General features: G+C 38.8%; 1 protein-coding gene across 1 annotated transcript in view; it reads right to left on the reverse strand.

Moving 5' to 3' along the window:
* The window catches only part of bcr (BCR activator of RhoGEF and GTPase), a 100,880-nt gene extending 86,653 nt beyond the window's left edge, over positions 1–14,227 (reverse strand). The window contains exon 1 of the mRNA XM_073824397.1: positions 12,035–14,227. Coding sequence (XP_073680498.1) covers positions 12,035–13,517 — 1,483 coding nt within the window. The 5' untranslated portion in view covers positions 13,518–14,227. The remainder of the gene's footprint in view (positions 1–12,034) is intronic.
* Positions 14,228–15,858: the final 1,631 nt, after the last annotated feature.

Genomic DNA, 15,858 nt, shown 5'->3' on the forward strand with positions numbered 1-15,858 from the left:
AACAAAAAAAAAAAAAAAAAGAAAACACACTACCAGTCAAAAGTTTTTGCACACAGTAAGATTTTTTATATTTTAATGTTTTAATTTTTAAGAGGTCTCTTCTGCTCATCAAGCCTGCATTCATTTGATCCTCTTTATCTGAACTCTTTTTTATTTAAATATATATTAAAATGTTATTTATTCCTAGGAGTTCAAAGCTGAATTTTTAGCATCATTACTCCAGTCACATGATTCTTCAGAAATCATTCTAATATTCTAATTTGCTGCTCAAAAAACATTTATTATTATTATTATGATTTTGAAAAGAGCTGAATAGAGGTTTTCAAAAAGTTCAGAAAAACAGAATTTACCTAAAATAGAAATCTTTTGTAACATTATAAATGTCTTTATCATCACTTTTTATCAATTTAAAGCATCCTTGCGAAGTAAAAATTCAAATTTCTATAATTAGAAAATTGTATAATGTTACAAAAGCTTTTTATTTCAGATAAATGCTGATCTTTAAATCATTTGGGGTTTTATTCATCAAAGAATCCTGAGAAAAAAAGTACTCAACTGTTTTAAATATTGACAATCATTTAAAAAAAATGGTTCTTAAAGCAAATCAGCATACTCAAATGATTTCTGAAAGAACATGTGACACTAAAGACTGAAGTAATGATTTTGAAAATTTAGCTTCGATCACAGGAATAAATCACATTTTAAAATATATTCAAACAGAAAGCAATCATTTTAAATAGTAAAAATATTTCACAATATTATTGCATTATTCTGTATTTTGGATCAAATAAATGCAGGCTTGGTGAGCAGAAGAGACTTCTTTAAAAAACATTAAAATGCTACTGTTCAAAAACGTTTGACTGGTAAATAAATAAATAAATAAAATAAAGCTAATTCAGAATATTAATAAAGTTAATGTGTGGCACCCAAAAATAAGAGCAACAATACAGAAAAGCATGCATTATTTTGCATGGATTGCTTGGCAAGAGCAACCTTTGGCATGGGTTTCCCCCTCTGCTCTTTAAAATAATTCAGTTATGAGGGGACCGCCAGTGTCCTTTGGGGCCAACGCTTTGATCTCTTCCTGGTTTTCCCCCTTGTTTGGTCAAAAACCCAGAGGCACACCACAAAGGTGCGAGTGTAATAATTGGCTGCAAGCAGTCTAGATTCAAAGCAGCTGTCCAGACTACATGAGGGAGCAGTTCTGGCAGAAATAAACGAATGCTTCATTAAACCACAAGAAAGAACAATCTGGAATGTCTTAGTTTTATCAGCAGAGCGGGGATTAAAGTTGATTTATGTCATGCCACAAAGTGCAATTGCAGGAAGGCCAAAAACAAAAGGTACTGACCGTGCAAACAAGCCCATTTTCATAAACTGACTGTAAATAAGCCAAGAACCATTTGCTTGTTTTTTTGTAAGAGCCATTTGGGATGAGGCATTCAACATGATGAATGAAGCACAGATTAAAACGACTGTTCCTCTCGTGATTTAAACAGGATTTGAGATTATGCGCCGTGTTTGTATGACAACACGGATTTGCGTTGTAATCTGAAGTGCGACAGAAGTCACCTCCTATCTAAATAGTCCTGTCTGACTCATACATCTTGAACGTAAACCGTGATCACCACAATGGTCCCGCTGTCAGAATCAGAAAAGGCCAGCAAACAGAGCAACCGTAGTTTACATAAGCAGTAAATCTGCAGGGTGGGCCTCTGTAATGCCAGCTTTTCCTTGTTTTTTTTTTTTCTCTCTCCATGTGCTGTCCGTTGGAATGGCTGCATCTGTGCGGCGACAAAAACCCCTGTGTTCGAGCACTTGGCACATGTGGCCCTACCGACACACGCTCAAACCCCACACGCGTGCTTGCGCATGCTCTGGAAAGACTGACGAAGCCGTGGTCTGGGTGGAGTGCGGCAGGGTTATGGGGTGATGTTGGGAAGCTCTTCCTCAGTGGGTGGGGTCACTGTCCACTCTGCGTTCTCAAGCTTATGCCAGCCAGAGCAGTGTCCCGCACCAGGAAACGCTCTGCTGGGGGTTTGGCCATCTGTGCCTGGCCTAGCGCATCAGCTTGGCCGACTGCCGTACACCTCTCACATCGCCGGTTATGCCCTGATCTACAGCTACAACGCCTGCCATACATCAACAGCTCGAGTGGGCGGTGACGCCATGTTAGATTTGTGCTTGTGTTATGTCTAATGAAACTACAAGTGAAGCATCACAGCTACAAATTATGCAAACAATATGAGAGGTTCACAGTCACTAAACTACGACGGTGTTTATGTGCCACATAAAAAAAAACCCTAATATTTTCGATTTTATTCTTGAAACATTAAGACTTCGTTCTCAAAACATTTACATTTTATTCTCTGAACATTCCGACTTTATTCTCTGGACATTTTGACCTTTTTCTCGGAACATTTCAACCTTATACTCAGGACGTTTCGACTTTATTCTCGGGAAATTCCGACTTTATTCTCGGGACATTTCGACTTTATTCTTGGGACATTCCGACTTTATTCTCGGGACATTTCGACTTTATTCTCAGGATATTCCGACTTTATTCTTGAAACATACCGACTTTATTTTCAAAACATTCCGACTTTATTTTTAAAACATTTCAACTTTATTCTTGTAATTTCAACTTTATTTTCAAAATATTTTGACTTTGTTATAGAAACAGTTTGATTTTATTCTTAAAACATTTTTTGCAAATAATGCAAAAAAAATCTGAGAGCTTCACAGTCACTAAACTACCACGATGTTTAAGTGCCACATAAAAAAAAAAAAATCTAAATATTTTCGACTTTATTCTTGAAATATTTAGATTTTATTCTTGAAACATTAAGACTTTATTCTCAAAACATTTACATTTTATTCTCGAAATGCTTAGATTTTATTCTCAAAACATTTCAACCTTATTCTCGGAACGTTCCGACTTTATTCTCGGGATGATCCGTATTTATTCTCTGGAAATTCCAATTTATTCTCGGGACATTTCCGACTTTATTCTCGGGATGTTCCGACTTTATTCTCGGGACATTTCCGACATTTTTGCTATCTCGACTTTATTCTCGGGACATTTCGACCTTATTTTCAATATATTTTGATGTCATTCTTGTAATTTCAACTTTATTTAAAAAAATATTTAGACTTTGTTTTAGAAACAATTAGATTTTATTATTGAAACATTTTAAGTTCATTCTTAAAACCTTTTGACTTTATTCTCATAATTTTTTTAACTTTGTTCTCGAAATATTTTAAATTTATTCCTGAAACATTTCAACTTTATCCTCGAAACATTTCGACTTTATTCTCGAAAAATTTTGACCTTTATTCTCATAATATTATGACTTTAATCTCGTAATTTTAACATGGCACTAAAACGTTGTCATACTAAACAAATCCAACCGCTGCCTGAAGTGTACAGACTTAGGTCAAACGCTTATCAGCCAAACTTATCAGCTGTCATGATAATCTCTTGTATAGAGAAGCAATTGTTGAAATAAGATGTTATTTTTGTTTTCTTGTAGCTTCATATAATTGAACCACTGATATTACATAGACTCTTTTAACAAAACTACTTTTTTGGGCCTTGAATGTGGCAGTTGCTTTGCTGTCTATGTAGGGTCAGAAAGCACTTGGACTTCATCAAAAATATCTTAATTTGTGTTCGGAAGATGAATGAAAGTCTTACAGGTTTGGTGCAACATGAGGTCTCAGTAATTCATGACAGAATTCCATTTTTGGGTGAACTATCTCTAAGTAAAATAAAAAAAATGAGCCAAGTAAAGTGCACCCCTTCTTCCTTTTTAATCCCTTACCAGGAGAGAAGGAAGCCAGAAGGGGGCTGTGAAAAGTTTGTCTTTACTGCTATTTGGCAGAAATCCCTCAGACAACAAGCTCTCACTCTCTCTTTCCAAACACGCTGGGAGGCAGAGCCTTGTTGAATTGGCGTTAATCAGAGTTTTCCTCCTCATGTCCATGTGATATTCTCACAAGACTCAGTTTGTGTAATTTTCCCACATATATCCCCCACTAATGCTATTTTTTCTGCTAGTCTTGCATTTCAATTTCTATTTAGAAAACACAACAAACAGCTATCTTTAGAGTGAAAATATTTTCTGGAATACTGTGTATTCACAAAATCTGGCAAAGATTACAAAACACACCAGCAGAGACACATGGATTCTGGGTTTTCTTGAACACAAAACAACAAGCTTTTTTTCTTAGAGGGAAGACCACAGTCATCGTTTGCACATACTCAGTGTGCATTCTGTTCTCAGTCTTCACTTGACACCAGAAAGCACATTTCTGAAGATCTGGAGTGTCTGTCTAAAAATAAGCGACTGGACGGCCTGACCTCAACGTGGTGCTGCTGGACAATGCAAGCATTCAGCTGAACACACACCTCCATTCCTGTCCACACCTCTCTCTCTCTCTCTCTCAACCTCACCCTCGTAAAGGCATTCATATGTGACAAGGATAACACTTTTCATGGAACCTCATGACAAATCTTATATAATATGGGAAAATATTTTCTATGAAGGGGAAGCAGAAGAACAGAACAGGTTCCTTTTAGTAAATCAAAACCATACAGGCCAATAAATTCTCAACTGAGCGCTCAAAATATCAAGTTTTTTGTGCTTATATGTGATGTAAAAAACCTAGTGAAGCTTTAGGCTTCCAGGTAAAGCACGATATTACCGTCTTACTGAAAATAGTTCTGATAACTCGGCTAACGTATCCAGCAATATTGTTTTGCTACGTGTTTACAGTTTAGCAGTTAAACTTTAGCTGTGAGCATGATTCACTTGCACAAGTGTTAAACAAAATGTTTTTATGTCGTTATTTTAAGAACGGATTGGAGCACTATATTATTGTTTTATGTGAAGTTGCATGCTTTGTCAATCAACCTATTTGCTACTCAAAACTAGCCAAATCACGTTTCAAGGGGGGTCCCACATTTCAGGGTGTAAAATGCTTTTTGTCTGGGTTCCCCTGGTAAATTTGCATTGCGGGGGCTAAATATGACGTTATTGGGGTCGCTTCAACCCGCGGTGATCAAAAACAACTGCAGACATGGCAACAAAGATGGTAACGCTCGTGAACTTGCTCAAGTACTGCTCTCTGTGCCAATCACAACAGGCTTGGCCAGCTGACCAATCAGAGCAGAGAAGGCTTATGGAAGGGAAGGTTTTAAAGACATTACGCTCAGAATGAACCATTTTGAAATAATTGACAAATGACTATGTATAAATGTATATTTTGAGAAAATTACAACGTTTTCTGACCTTAGATGCATTTAAATCTGTTGTAGGGGAGCTGGAGTGAAGGTGGAGTGCTGAAAAACTGGAAAAATTAATCGTCTGTGACAGCACTAGTTAAAATACAATAAAAATACTAAACTGATTACTGGAAACTACAGAATGTACTCACCAGGGCAAAACGATTAGTCACGATTAATCGATTCAAGTTTACTTTTGCATACTATATATTAATATTAGTGGTGGGCCGTTATCGGCGTTAACGTGCTGCGTTAACGTGAGACTCTTATCGGGCGATAAAAAAATATTGCCGTTAATCTATTCTCAAAGTTGGGTTGGGAGCTGGGTCTATCCTACGCAAGCTATGATGACTTTCACCTTGATATTTTAGCACGGATGTATACCTAGCCAAGTCGAACCTGTGTAGGGGGCGAGAACGAGTCTTCGAACCTGTGTGAATGCCTACTGTGAAATTACCACATCAAACGAGACGTGCTAACAGCTATGAAGCCGCCGGGTTTGCTTCGGGGCAGGGGCGTTGCTAGACACTTTTTTACTGGGGCACGTGCCCCAGTGAAAATCTGCTGTGCCCCAGTAAAATCTCAAATTTGAGTTATAATTTACTTTGATAATCCCGAAATAAAGACATAAAACTATATGCAACAACTGAATTGACGCTTCTAAAGGCAACGCAGTTTAACCGAAGACTATGCACGCAGATATCCATGCCCGTGGGCGTCTGTGTATTTAACTGCAACGCGCACGTCGCGCAGCCTTTTACGCAGAAGTACATGCAGTGTAGGAATAGTTGGTTACACAAGTTTGTATAGTTAATTGTGTTGTAAATGCAATTGTCAAGCAGTTTGTGATGCATTTTGGAAACAGGAGATGAGCCCCTGGTCTAATGCGCCACCTGGCTTGAGAAACCCGTTCTCAAAGACTTACTTTTAGTCATTATTTGGGTAGCACACATATTCTGAATGCCTTCGGCAGAATTCAAATTAGCCATTTTAATCTAGATTAATTCCAAGATTACAGTGAGATTAATCTAGATTAAAAAAAATTAATCTATGCCCACCACTAATTAATACACACACATATGTATATACTTTTTAAAATATTTATATGTATTTGCATGTAACTTGTATATAATAAATATTATATACAAATATACATTTTCATCTAACATTTCTCCTTAATATACTGTATACATACATGTATGTGTTTGTATTTATATATATACGTAATAAATATACAGGTCAATGGCTTGACCAAAAAAAAGGGTTAAATTTTCAAAATAAATATGCATAATAATTGCATACATTCTCTTTTTTGTGGACCGAGTCTAAATTTTCTGGTTTTAATTCATTTTGAGATAATATTTGGAGGATGCTCGCAAAAATGTGGTGTAACCGTAAAAACGTAGTACCAAATAATTTATCTTGTTTAAAAAAGGTGAAATTCTCAAAACACCAGATCAACTGGTTTGGCATAATCTTACATTAGTACTAAATAAAAGTAAATGGAGCACTAATGTTCTGAATAGTATAAATAATTTTGGGAATTATGTGAGTCCAGTCAAATTCCTGAAGTGTCAATGTTGTGTAACCACCATTCAAGGAGCCATTTTGTTAATATTTTGCAAGAGGATCATGTGACAGGAAATTATATCACAGAGAAGCACCTCTGGTGATACTAACTGCTGCATGCAAAGGTTAGTAACTCTCTTACACAGTATGCACACATAGTATGCAAACAAACTTTTATTTTCAATCGATTAATTGCAACTAATCGTTTTGCAGCTCTACTACACACAATACATTTTTGCATTTTCTTTTCATTAGCATATCCTCCCACGTGCCACCATTTGAAAGACTAAGTGTTCATATTCATGCAGTGGAAAAAAAAAAAGTCTATCCTCTGAGTTTCCACACAGTCCTTTTCCAACTACCTGAAATGTCAGCGTCACTCTAAACGTCATTTGTGCCTTATGCAAACATATTGAACAGAGAGCACCGCAGCTGCCTGGTCCTTTTAATGAATGACTGATGTTTTCCTGGGTATTTGTCTGAGAACTTTCTGTTTTCTGTCATCCCCTGCCTCTTGTTTTCTCCGTGACTCACTCGCTCTTCACCCCAAAGGACACTGCTACTGATCTGTAAACCACAGAAAGACATTTCTTCCTGGATGCCCGCTTCAAAAGGCCAGAGGACCATCGGGAAACAATTACAATTGTTGTTTACAAGGGGGACACTGACTGTGGGAACAGTCCCCCGAGGAGGATGAGGAAACAAGAGATGCAGAAACCTCAGCAGACGGGCCTGATTCTGTGTGCTGAAATAATGCTTTTATTAAAATACTTCCGAATTGCAAATTTCAAAGGATGACAGGGTTAGGCTGGCAACTTGGAAACAGCAGGCCTTCAATGTAATGAATGCATGCAAACATAAAAATCACACATGCATATGTGCACATTCATGTGTGGGACTGTTCACACCATTATGCAATACAAGCCTGTCCTATCTGTGTCTCTGCAGCCCCCACATCTCCACTGAGGCGAGAGACAGCGTCCTTCTGCTTTCCTCTTCTCTACAGCATTATGGTTTTGGCCATATCTCCTTGGCAGTGTCCTTTAAAAATATCATGTTTCTAAGCAGCCAAACAAAATTAAAAAAGCATAAGATAGAATCTCTTTCTTGGCAAGATAGGTTGCATACTGTCACGCTAATGGTAACCTGCATGGCCTGCGAGGGCTTTCTTCATTAGATGAATGGCCGCTCTATTGATTTCATTCTGACTGGCTTGAAAAACAAAAGTGCAAATCATCTCAAGCTAAAATGTAAATTGATTCGCAGATAAGTGGATGCATATTAAAGTAGGCTCGACAGACTTTTACTGCTAAAGCCACTTGGTTATATCGAGCCGGCTAACTGTTAAAAATAAGCGAGGTGGCGTTCAAACTTATTCACACTGATTTCCAACTCAGTATGAGGACAAAAGGACCTGGAGCTTGCTGGACGGTCCTCAGCTTAGGGCTGGGCGGTATACCTTTTCATACCGAATACCGGTGTTTTTTTTTTTAAATGATATTCATTTTTCAGATACCCTAATACCGGTGAGTGTGTGCGTACAAAGCGCTGGGAACACGTATGTTGACGCAAACAGAAACCGCAGCTTGCACGTGCTTGTCTGAAGCAACACATCTGAGGTGTGGACGTATTTCAGTATATCTGAGAAAGACCCAGGGTTAGCGATTTGCAAAATTTGTAATGCCGAAATTTCAAGAGGGGGTGTGTCTGCAGTGATGAGAGCAGAGATCGGCGCATTGCGCGCAGACAGATGTAGCTTTCAGTGAGAGAAAAACAATGGCTTTACGTTGGTGTTACGTCGCAATATTTTAAAGATATGTCTTTTCTATATACCGTATTTTTATTAATATTTATGTTTTAAAGCCAATGGATATCACACAAGCAACGTGAAAACTGATCAATATGTTAAAGTGAAAGTAAAAACTGACTTTCAGCATCTGATGTGCATTCTTTCAGACAATGAGAGACGATTATACTTCATATGCTGATATTAATTTAGTCCCTTAATATTTTTCTTGTGCCCCGAACATGGTGGGGAAAAAAATAAAAAAGAAACGTATTTTGTGTAAGGTTTGTTTTTGAAAGTATTAAATAAAGCTCTTAATTTTCATTGATGACTGCAGTGTTATTAGGGGGTTATGAAAGTCATTATTATGATTTCAGGTGGTCTAAAATGTGGGGACTGAAAGACAAGAATTGCGATGAAACTTCAAAAGGCTATCCATTGAATAAATATGAGCGCTGCACGTTTCAAAATCATTTGTTGCGCTACTTTGTATACTACCATTCTGACAGCGCCTCCTGCTGGAAGAGAAACGCGTAGACTTGTAAATGTGAACTTGTGAAGAATGCACAATAAAGTGTTGTGTATTTTGACTGCAAATCATGAATTCTGATTTCTTCACCTCATTACAATTATGAGTGCCACTGTCACTTCTTTGTGAACAGCAGCATTTTGTGAGACCGATCAAACCTGGGTTAATACTAGTCCGGTCAATGTAAGCCAATGTACTGCAGTAATTATTCTCTAATTTATTAGGAAATGTGGTTAACACCTAGTCATGCATGAACAAAAAAAAAATACCGTCATATACCGTGATACCGTATAATTTTGAAAAATACCGTGATATAAATTTTTGGTCATACCGCCCAGCTCTACCTCAGCTGGTGTCTATCTATCTTCATCCGCCCTCTGTGTTATCTCACTCTTGCACAAAGAGAACCTTCCTGGCATTTGAATGGACGGGCCGTGCCAACGCCCTCCGGGTCTGTCTGCTTCACACCGAAGTGCAATTCACCTCATCAGCTTAAAGCCTTGGGATTTCAAGCTAAGCGTGCCACATGACACCGCCTCCCCTGTAGTCATTCTGATAGCTGATGTCATTCTGCTTCTTGGCGAGGAACAAGTTAAAAAAAAATATGGGTAAAACACTGCAGTTCAAAGTTTAGAATGCTTATACAGACAGTCTGACTGAGGAAATAGTAGCCTGGTGAGTCACGTTCACGGATATCGGGCTCTCTGGATGAATCTTCCAGACACCTGCTTGTTAGGTAACAGTACTGTACTGTAGTTTTGGTCAGTAGTAAGAGTTCCTACGTCTGCAGGATACAACAATAAGAAATGCACAGTTGCCTTGAGTCAGTGAAAGTTAAACTAGTTGCTGGTGAAAGTTGTGTTCAATGATCATGTACATTCATTTTTATGTTTTCAAATATTTGGTTTTCTGAGATATAATTTACATTGTTGAAAATTCTGCTGCATCTTCAGTCTAGCTGTCACTGGGGTGGCACCTCTTCAAAAGGTATATGTTTGTACTGTTTAGGTAATAATATGTACACTTTAAGTGCTAATATATACCTTTAAGAGACCAATATGGAGACAGCTTTTGTACCTCTATTTCTAAGAGTGTTTGTTATTAAAATACTGTTACTTAGAGGCTATAGTATGAAGTTTTGTTGAAATTTTAAAAAATGACATGTGTTGACTATATGTGATAGTCTTGAAAGCGTCAACAAAAAAATTATGAAAACTGCAAACCAATCACTAATGTTATGTATCACATGCCAATGTTTCCCAGCAAAATTAGTTTATAAATTTATGGAGTCAAACTGCACTATCATGGGGTCAGTATAGGGTATCCTTTTTTTGTAAGAAATTCATGCTTTTTCAGCATTAAGGACACATTATATTGATCAAAAGTGACAGCAGATATTTATAAGCAGCACAACTGTTTTCAAAGTTAAAATTTGAGCACCAAATCAGCATATTAGAATTAATTCGGGACACTAAACACTGGAGTAATGGGTGCTGAAAATTCAGTTTAGCCATCACAGACATAAATTACATTTTAAATCTATTAAATTTATTTTATTTATTTTATACTAAATTGTAATCAAATTTCACAATATTACTGTTTGCTGTATTTTGGCCAAATAAACTAAAAGAAATTACTCCTGAAAATTCAGGTTGCCATCACAGACATAAATTACATTTTTGAATAAATCTAAATTAACTTTTATATTAAATCGTAATCAAATTTCACAGTATTACTGATTACTGTAATTTGACCAAATAAACAGAAATAAATGACTCCTGAAAATTCATGTTGGCCATCACAGATATAAATTACATTTTTAAAAATAACATTTTAATTTTATATTAAATTGTAATCAAATTTCACAATATTTGACCAAATAAACAGAAATAAGTCTGAATTTTACCTGAATTTTGAATACAGCTTTGGTGAGCCTGAGAGACCATTAAGGATTTTTTTCAGCTGCCCTAACTGTCCAGTAGTTCATATTTTACTTGCCCTCTCAACATTTTCACTTGCCACTCCACAAAATAATCTTGCAGTTAAAGCATTTGTATGTAAACTGCAGAAGTGCAAAATACACAAGATTATCACATGACACTCTCTAACACTAACTCTCTCAAAACAGCTACAACAAGGTTCACCACGTTTCATTCATTCTCCCTCTTTTGCCTTCATTCGACTACAGAATTTCACAACAGATGGATCACATAAGCTCCACTGACTTCCCACCACTGAAACAATCCCAGAAATGGAATGATTTCTTCCCTATAAACTCCAAAGTACCATAAAAACGAATGCAAATATGCATCTGCAAATGACAATTTACACTCATCAACTGGGTCTTTGTCCTGCTTGTGAAAGATTCCCACAGCAGCATGTGACACGAGTGAAAGCTCCACAGCTCCTGTCCTGCCTAAAGAAACAACACGCACATCTTGACCTCACAATCATAAATTAGCTTGTCCAGTTAATTACTCCTCATATACGAGTCTCATCGTACCGGACTAACCAACCGCAGCAAGCAGTCGCCACGGTGTGTGACTGATACAGACAGAGCGTGAAACAAAAGTGGACAATAGCTTGGGACGGGAAGCACAGAAGCTGACAGAGGAGGGATTTAACAGAGGAACAACAAAATACAAAAGAAATCAAACTAAGAAGTTGACCGATCAAGCACACAGAGTAAAAGAAAAACACAAAATTCCCACTGATTTGCAATTATTCAGCCATGCTACCCAGTGTGATGTCCTCAGTGATGTCACGTCTCATTTACAGTCTTACAGCATTCAGCTGAAACACAGTAGGAACCACTTCACCTGTGATAAACAAAAAACACAACATCATCATAACCACAACTTACCTAGATCTCCATGGTAACTGTTGTCATGGGAAGCCCGACTGGAGGCAATAGAGTCTCCATCATGGGGCCAGATTTGTCCTGTTTTCCTTACGCCCACAATGGTGGCCTCAGACACCACGACGTGCTGCTGCCGGTGCCGTTTCTGCGTCTGCGGCGTAGGGGGACTGCTGCTGTCAAACGAGTGCTGAGAATTCTGGGAGTTCTGAGAAGGTGAGCGGCTTTTCTCTCGAAGAGGGCGGCGGTAGGCTGTGGTCGGGCTGGGCGACACGTGACTGGACTGTCCCGAGGAGAAGTCTTCCTCGCTGGACGTCAGGTTCTCATTGGAGCTGCAGTCCGGTGTGTATCCGCCTCCTCCGCCTCCCACATCCTCGAAACTGCCAGGTGAGTACGACCTTCTGGGCCAGGTGAGAAGATGGTCGTCACTTCCCCCGTGGTCCCTCATGGTGACCCTACCGTCACCTACGCCACCTTCTCCAGGCATCATCCCACCGACGTAAACACTAGTGTAGGGTTGGAAATCTGTTGGCTGCCATGGTGGGGGTGGTGGCTTGGCCCCGTTTGGTCTTGCAGAGCCATAGCGAGGACTGGGCTCGCCGTCTTCATACTCGGCGTCGTATCCGCAGGTGCTTTCCGTAGAACGCCCTCTATAGACAGGCCTTGGGCGTAGATCACCTGCGACTGTTGCAAGGTTTCCGGGAAGTGAATGAAGTGATCTTTTGCGCTCCATCTGCATGGCTTGGTTCCCAAGAGAGCTAATTTTGTCTGAGACCTCACGGTCATTGACTTTTACTAGGCCCCGGTCTTGATGGAACTCGACGTTGGTGTAGAACGGTTTCTCTTGTCCTGATTTTCCATCGCTGGCCGACTGTGAGTTTGCCCGTTTGATTCTCTCAAAGTTCGAACGCAAAGCAGCTACTCCAAGCCCCATGCCTGGTTTGTCTTTAGGGGATGGATCCGAGGGCAACTCCTTGTCTGGAGGTGGATGGGGTCGGCGAGGGGAAACTCCACCCCTCTGTGTTGATGGCGAAAGCCCATCGGCCTCTGTCTGGTGCGCCTCGAATGATGACTGTAGCTCCAATCCATCACCGTGAGAGGCTGACTTCCTCGCAGGGGGTGGTCGTGGTTTCACTCTGGACTCCCCCACAGGCTGAAACCTGCTGCGCTCGGGTTGTCCGTGCTCCTGTGCATGGAGATGCTGAGAATCGGCACCAACAGCTTGCGGGTCTCCTTCTGTCATATGAGGTGGCTTCCTGAAACCCCATCTTTGTCGGTCATAGCTCTTTCGCTCCTTGGCGAGCAGGGTCTGAAGATAGATCATCCGAAAGCGCTCTTTGTTTACCTCCATTTCCAACCGTCTTATAGATGCTTTGCACTTTTCCAGTTCTTGTTCAATTCCCCCAACAGACCTCAGCTCCATCTTCGGAGGCTCAGACTCTGGAAACTGTGCTTTCCAAGCTTCAATGAAACCTACAGGCTCCACCATTGTGTTTGCTCAAACTGTATCAAATTGGTTAGAACACAGGGTCGGTCAAGTATCTCCAACTAAGCTGAATTAGTTGAAGAAACGGGAAATTGAAGAAAGTATGAAAATTCGGCAGTGCCTGTTCATAATAATGGGTATTTCGTTAATAACACTTATCACAAACGTTTACAAAACACTCCGTTCATGAATTCCCAGGAACTGTCACTAGAAGTCTTTCCGTACCAAAATTGTCGTCCAGTTGTTCAACGACAAAACGAACGTTATTGAGCATGTCGTGCGGAAACAATAAAGGCATTTTATCGCGCACCATTCCGACGAAACCACTTGCAGACAAATCTCGGTCCCCAGCACAATGACAGCATCTGTTCTCCAGAGCGCACTGGATGAACAAAATAACGTTACTCCTCAGAATGCTTTTCCATTTAAACCAGTCGCCATAAACAAATTACACGGTCCGGTCGTGTCTGTGGCGATGTACTCCAGTTCTCCTGCGTTCATAATGTGATATCGTTTTTATCACCATTATCCTCAAAACCCTTTGTGCTTACGTCTGTGAAGACTGGAAATAAAAAAATAAAAAATCACTCTCCTCGATTGGTCGTTTAGTTCCCGTTCTCTGAGATTCACTGAAGACGCTCACGATTATCCCATTTTGTCGCTGATAATTAGACTGTACAGATTTGGCGAGTCTGCTGTACGTAATGCCTCTGTATGAAAAGCCACTAGACGCGCCGCTGCTGCTGCTGCTGCTGCTGCAGGAAGGGGCGGGACTAAAAGACTTGATTGACAGCTCTCCCAGTTTGGGGTCGATTTAAAGCGACAGGCTGCTTCACCGCATAGGTCAGAGAGCTTGTAGTAAGCGTAGCGTGGTTAAAATATCAAACTTTTTACATGTGTTAGGAGGAATCCAGTCTGTTTTTGTTACAAACGAGTCGTGAAACCTTTTAAACTGCGAGGGAAGGTATACACACAATATTGAGGAATAAATATTTTTGTAATGTCCCTATTGCACTATATAGCTATTCTGTGTTTTGTTTTCAGCTGTTTTTTATATGGATACATGACAATCTAACAATATGTGCAATAACATAATCTGCAAAAATAAACCTTTCGTGTCTTTGCTTTTGTATATAACTAATTACAGGCACTATAATTATGTGCATTCTGTCATGATAGGCTTCATTTAAGCTGTTGTCAATTTAACAGATTTTGGTTACTGGTTACATAAAAGATGCAGCTGTGTTTATATGTGAAATAAGATGATGTCATTGTAATTGGACTGTATTTCAGCGCCAAATTTTGTCTCTGTCGTCTTCTAGTGTTCAATCTTAGACATTACAGCCGTAAGGACAGCTCGGGACATCTACAAAATGCATTGTTTTTGAAACCAGTCATAAGGGTATTTTTTTTTTGAAACTGAGATTTTGACTTGATCCAAAAGCTGAATAAATAAGCCTTGACGAATGGACAATATTTGTCCCATATACAACTAACTTTATTTGAAAATCTGGAATCTGAGGGTACAAAAAAATCTAAATTACCTTTAAAGTTGTCCAAATTAAGTTCTTAGCAATGCATATTACTAATAAAAAATTACGTTTTGATATACTTACGGTAGGAAATTTACAAAATATCTTCACGGAACATGATCCTAATGATTTTTGAATCGATAATTTTGACCCATACAATGTATTTTTGGCTATTGCTACAAATATACCCATGCTACTTAAGACTAGTTTTGCAGTCCAGGGTCACATATTGCGTTACTCCCTAAAAAATAAGTATTTATGTAACGTTACTTTTACGATACGTTATTACGTTCGTTTTTAGTTACTTTTTAAATCTGGGCAGGGCTTGTTTGTTTATTTTTAATAGAAAAAGTTATATTTTTGGAGGCATAAAAGTCCTTTCACACCAGAAGTGAAATGAATCAGCCTCAGGCTGAAGGGAAAGTAAATTCACGTCTGTAGAATACGATGCAAGTTAAGCACAAATGTTCATTTATGCAAAGCAATTTTTGCTTATTAGTATGGTTGAATTGGATCAGCAAAGGTCAGCAGCAAAGACATTGATTAATAAATTGGGTAATAAAATAATACACTTTTGTCAATTGAACAAATTTGTTGTTAGTGGTTACATAATAGATATGCAGCTGTGTATATGTGAAATAAGATGATGTCATTGTAATTGGACTGTATTTCAGCGCCATATTTTGTCTCTGTCGCCTTCAAGTGTTCAGTCTAGACATCACAGCCGTAAGGACAGCTCGGGACATGTATAAAATGAATTGTTTGGCATAGTTACTTTTAAAAGTAATGTATTACAATATTGCGTTACTCCC

The sequence above is a fragment of the Garra rufa genome, chromosome 19, assembly GCF_049309525.1.
Source record: "Garra rufa chromosome 19, GarRuf1.0, whole genome shotgun sequence".
Taxonomy (NCBI): domain Eukaryota; kingdom Metazoa; phylum Chordata; class Actinopteri; order Cypriniformes; family Cyprinidae; genus Garra; species Garra rufa.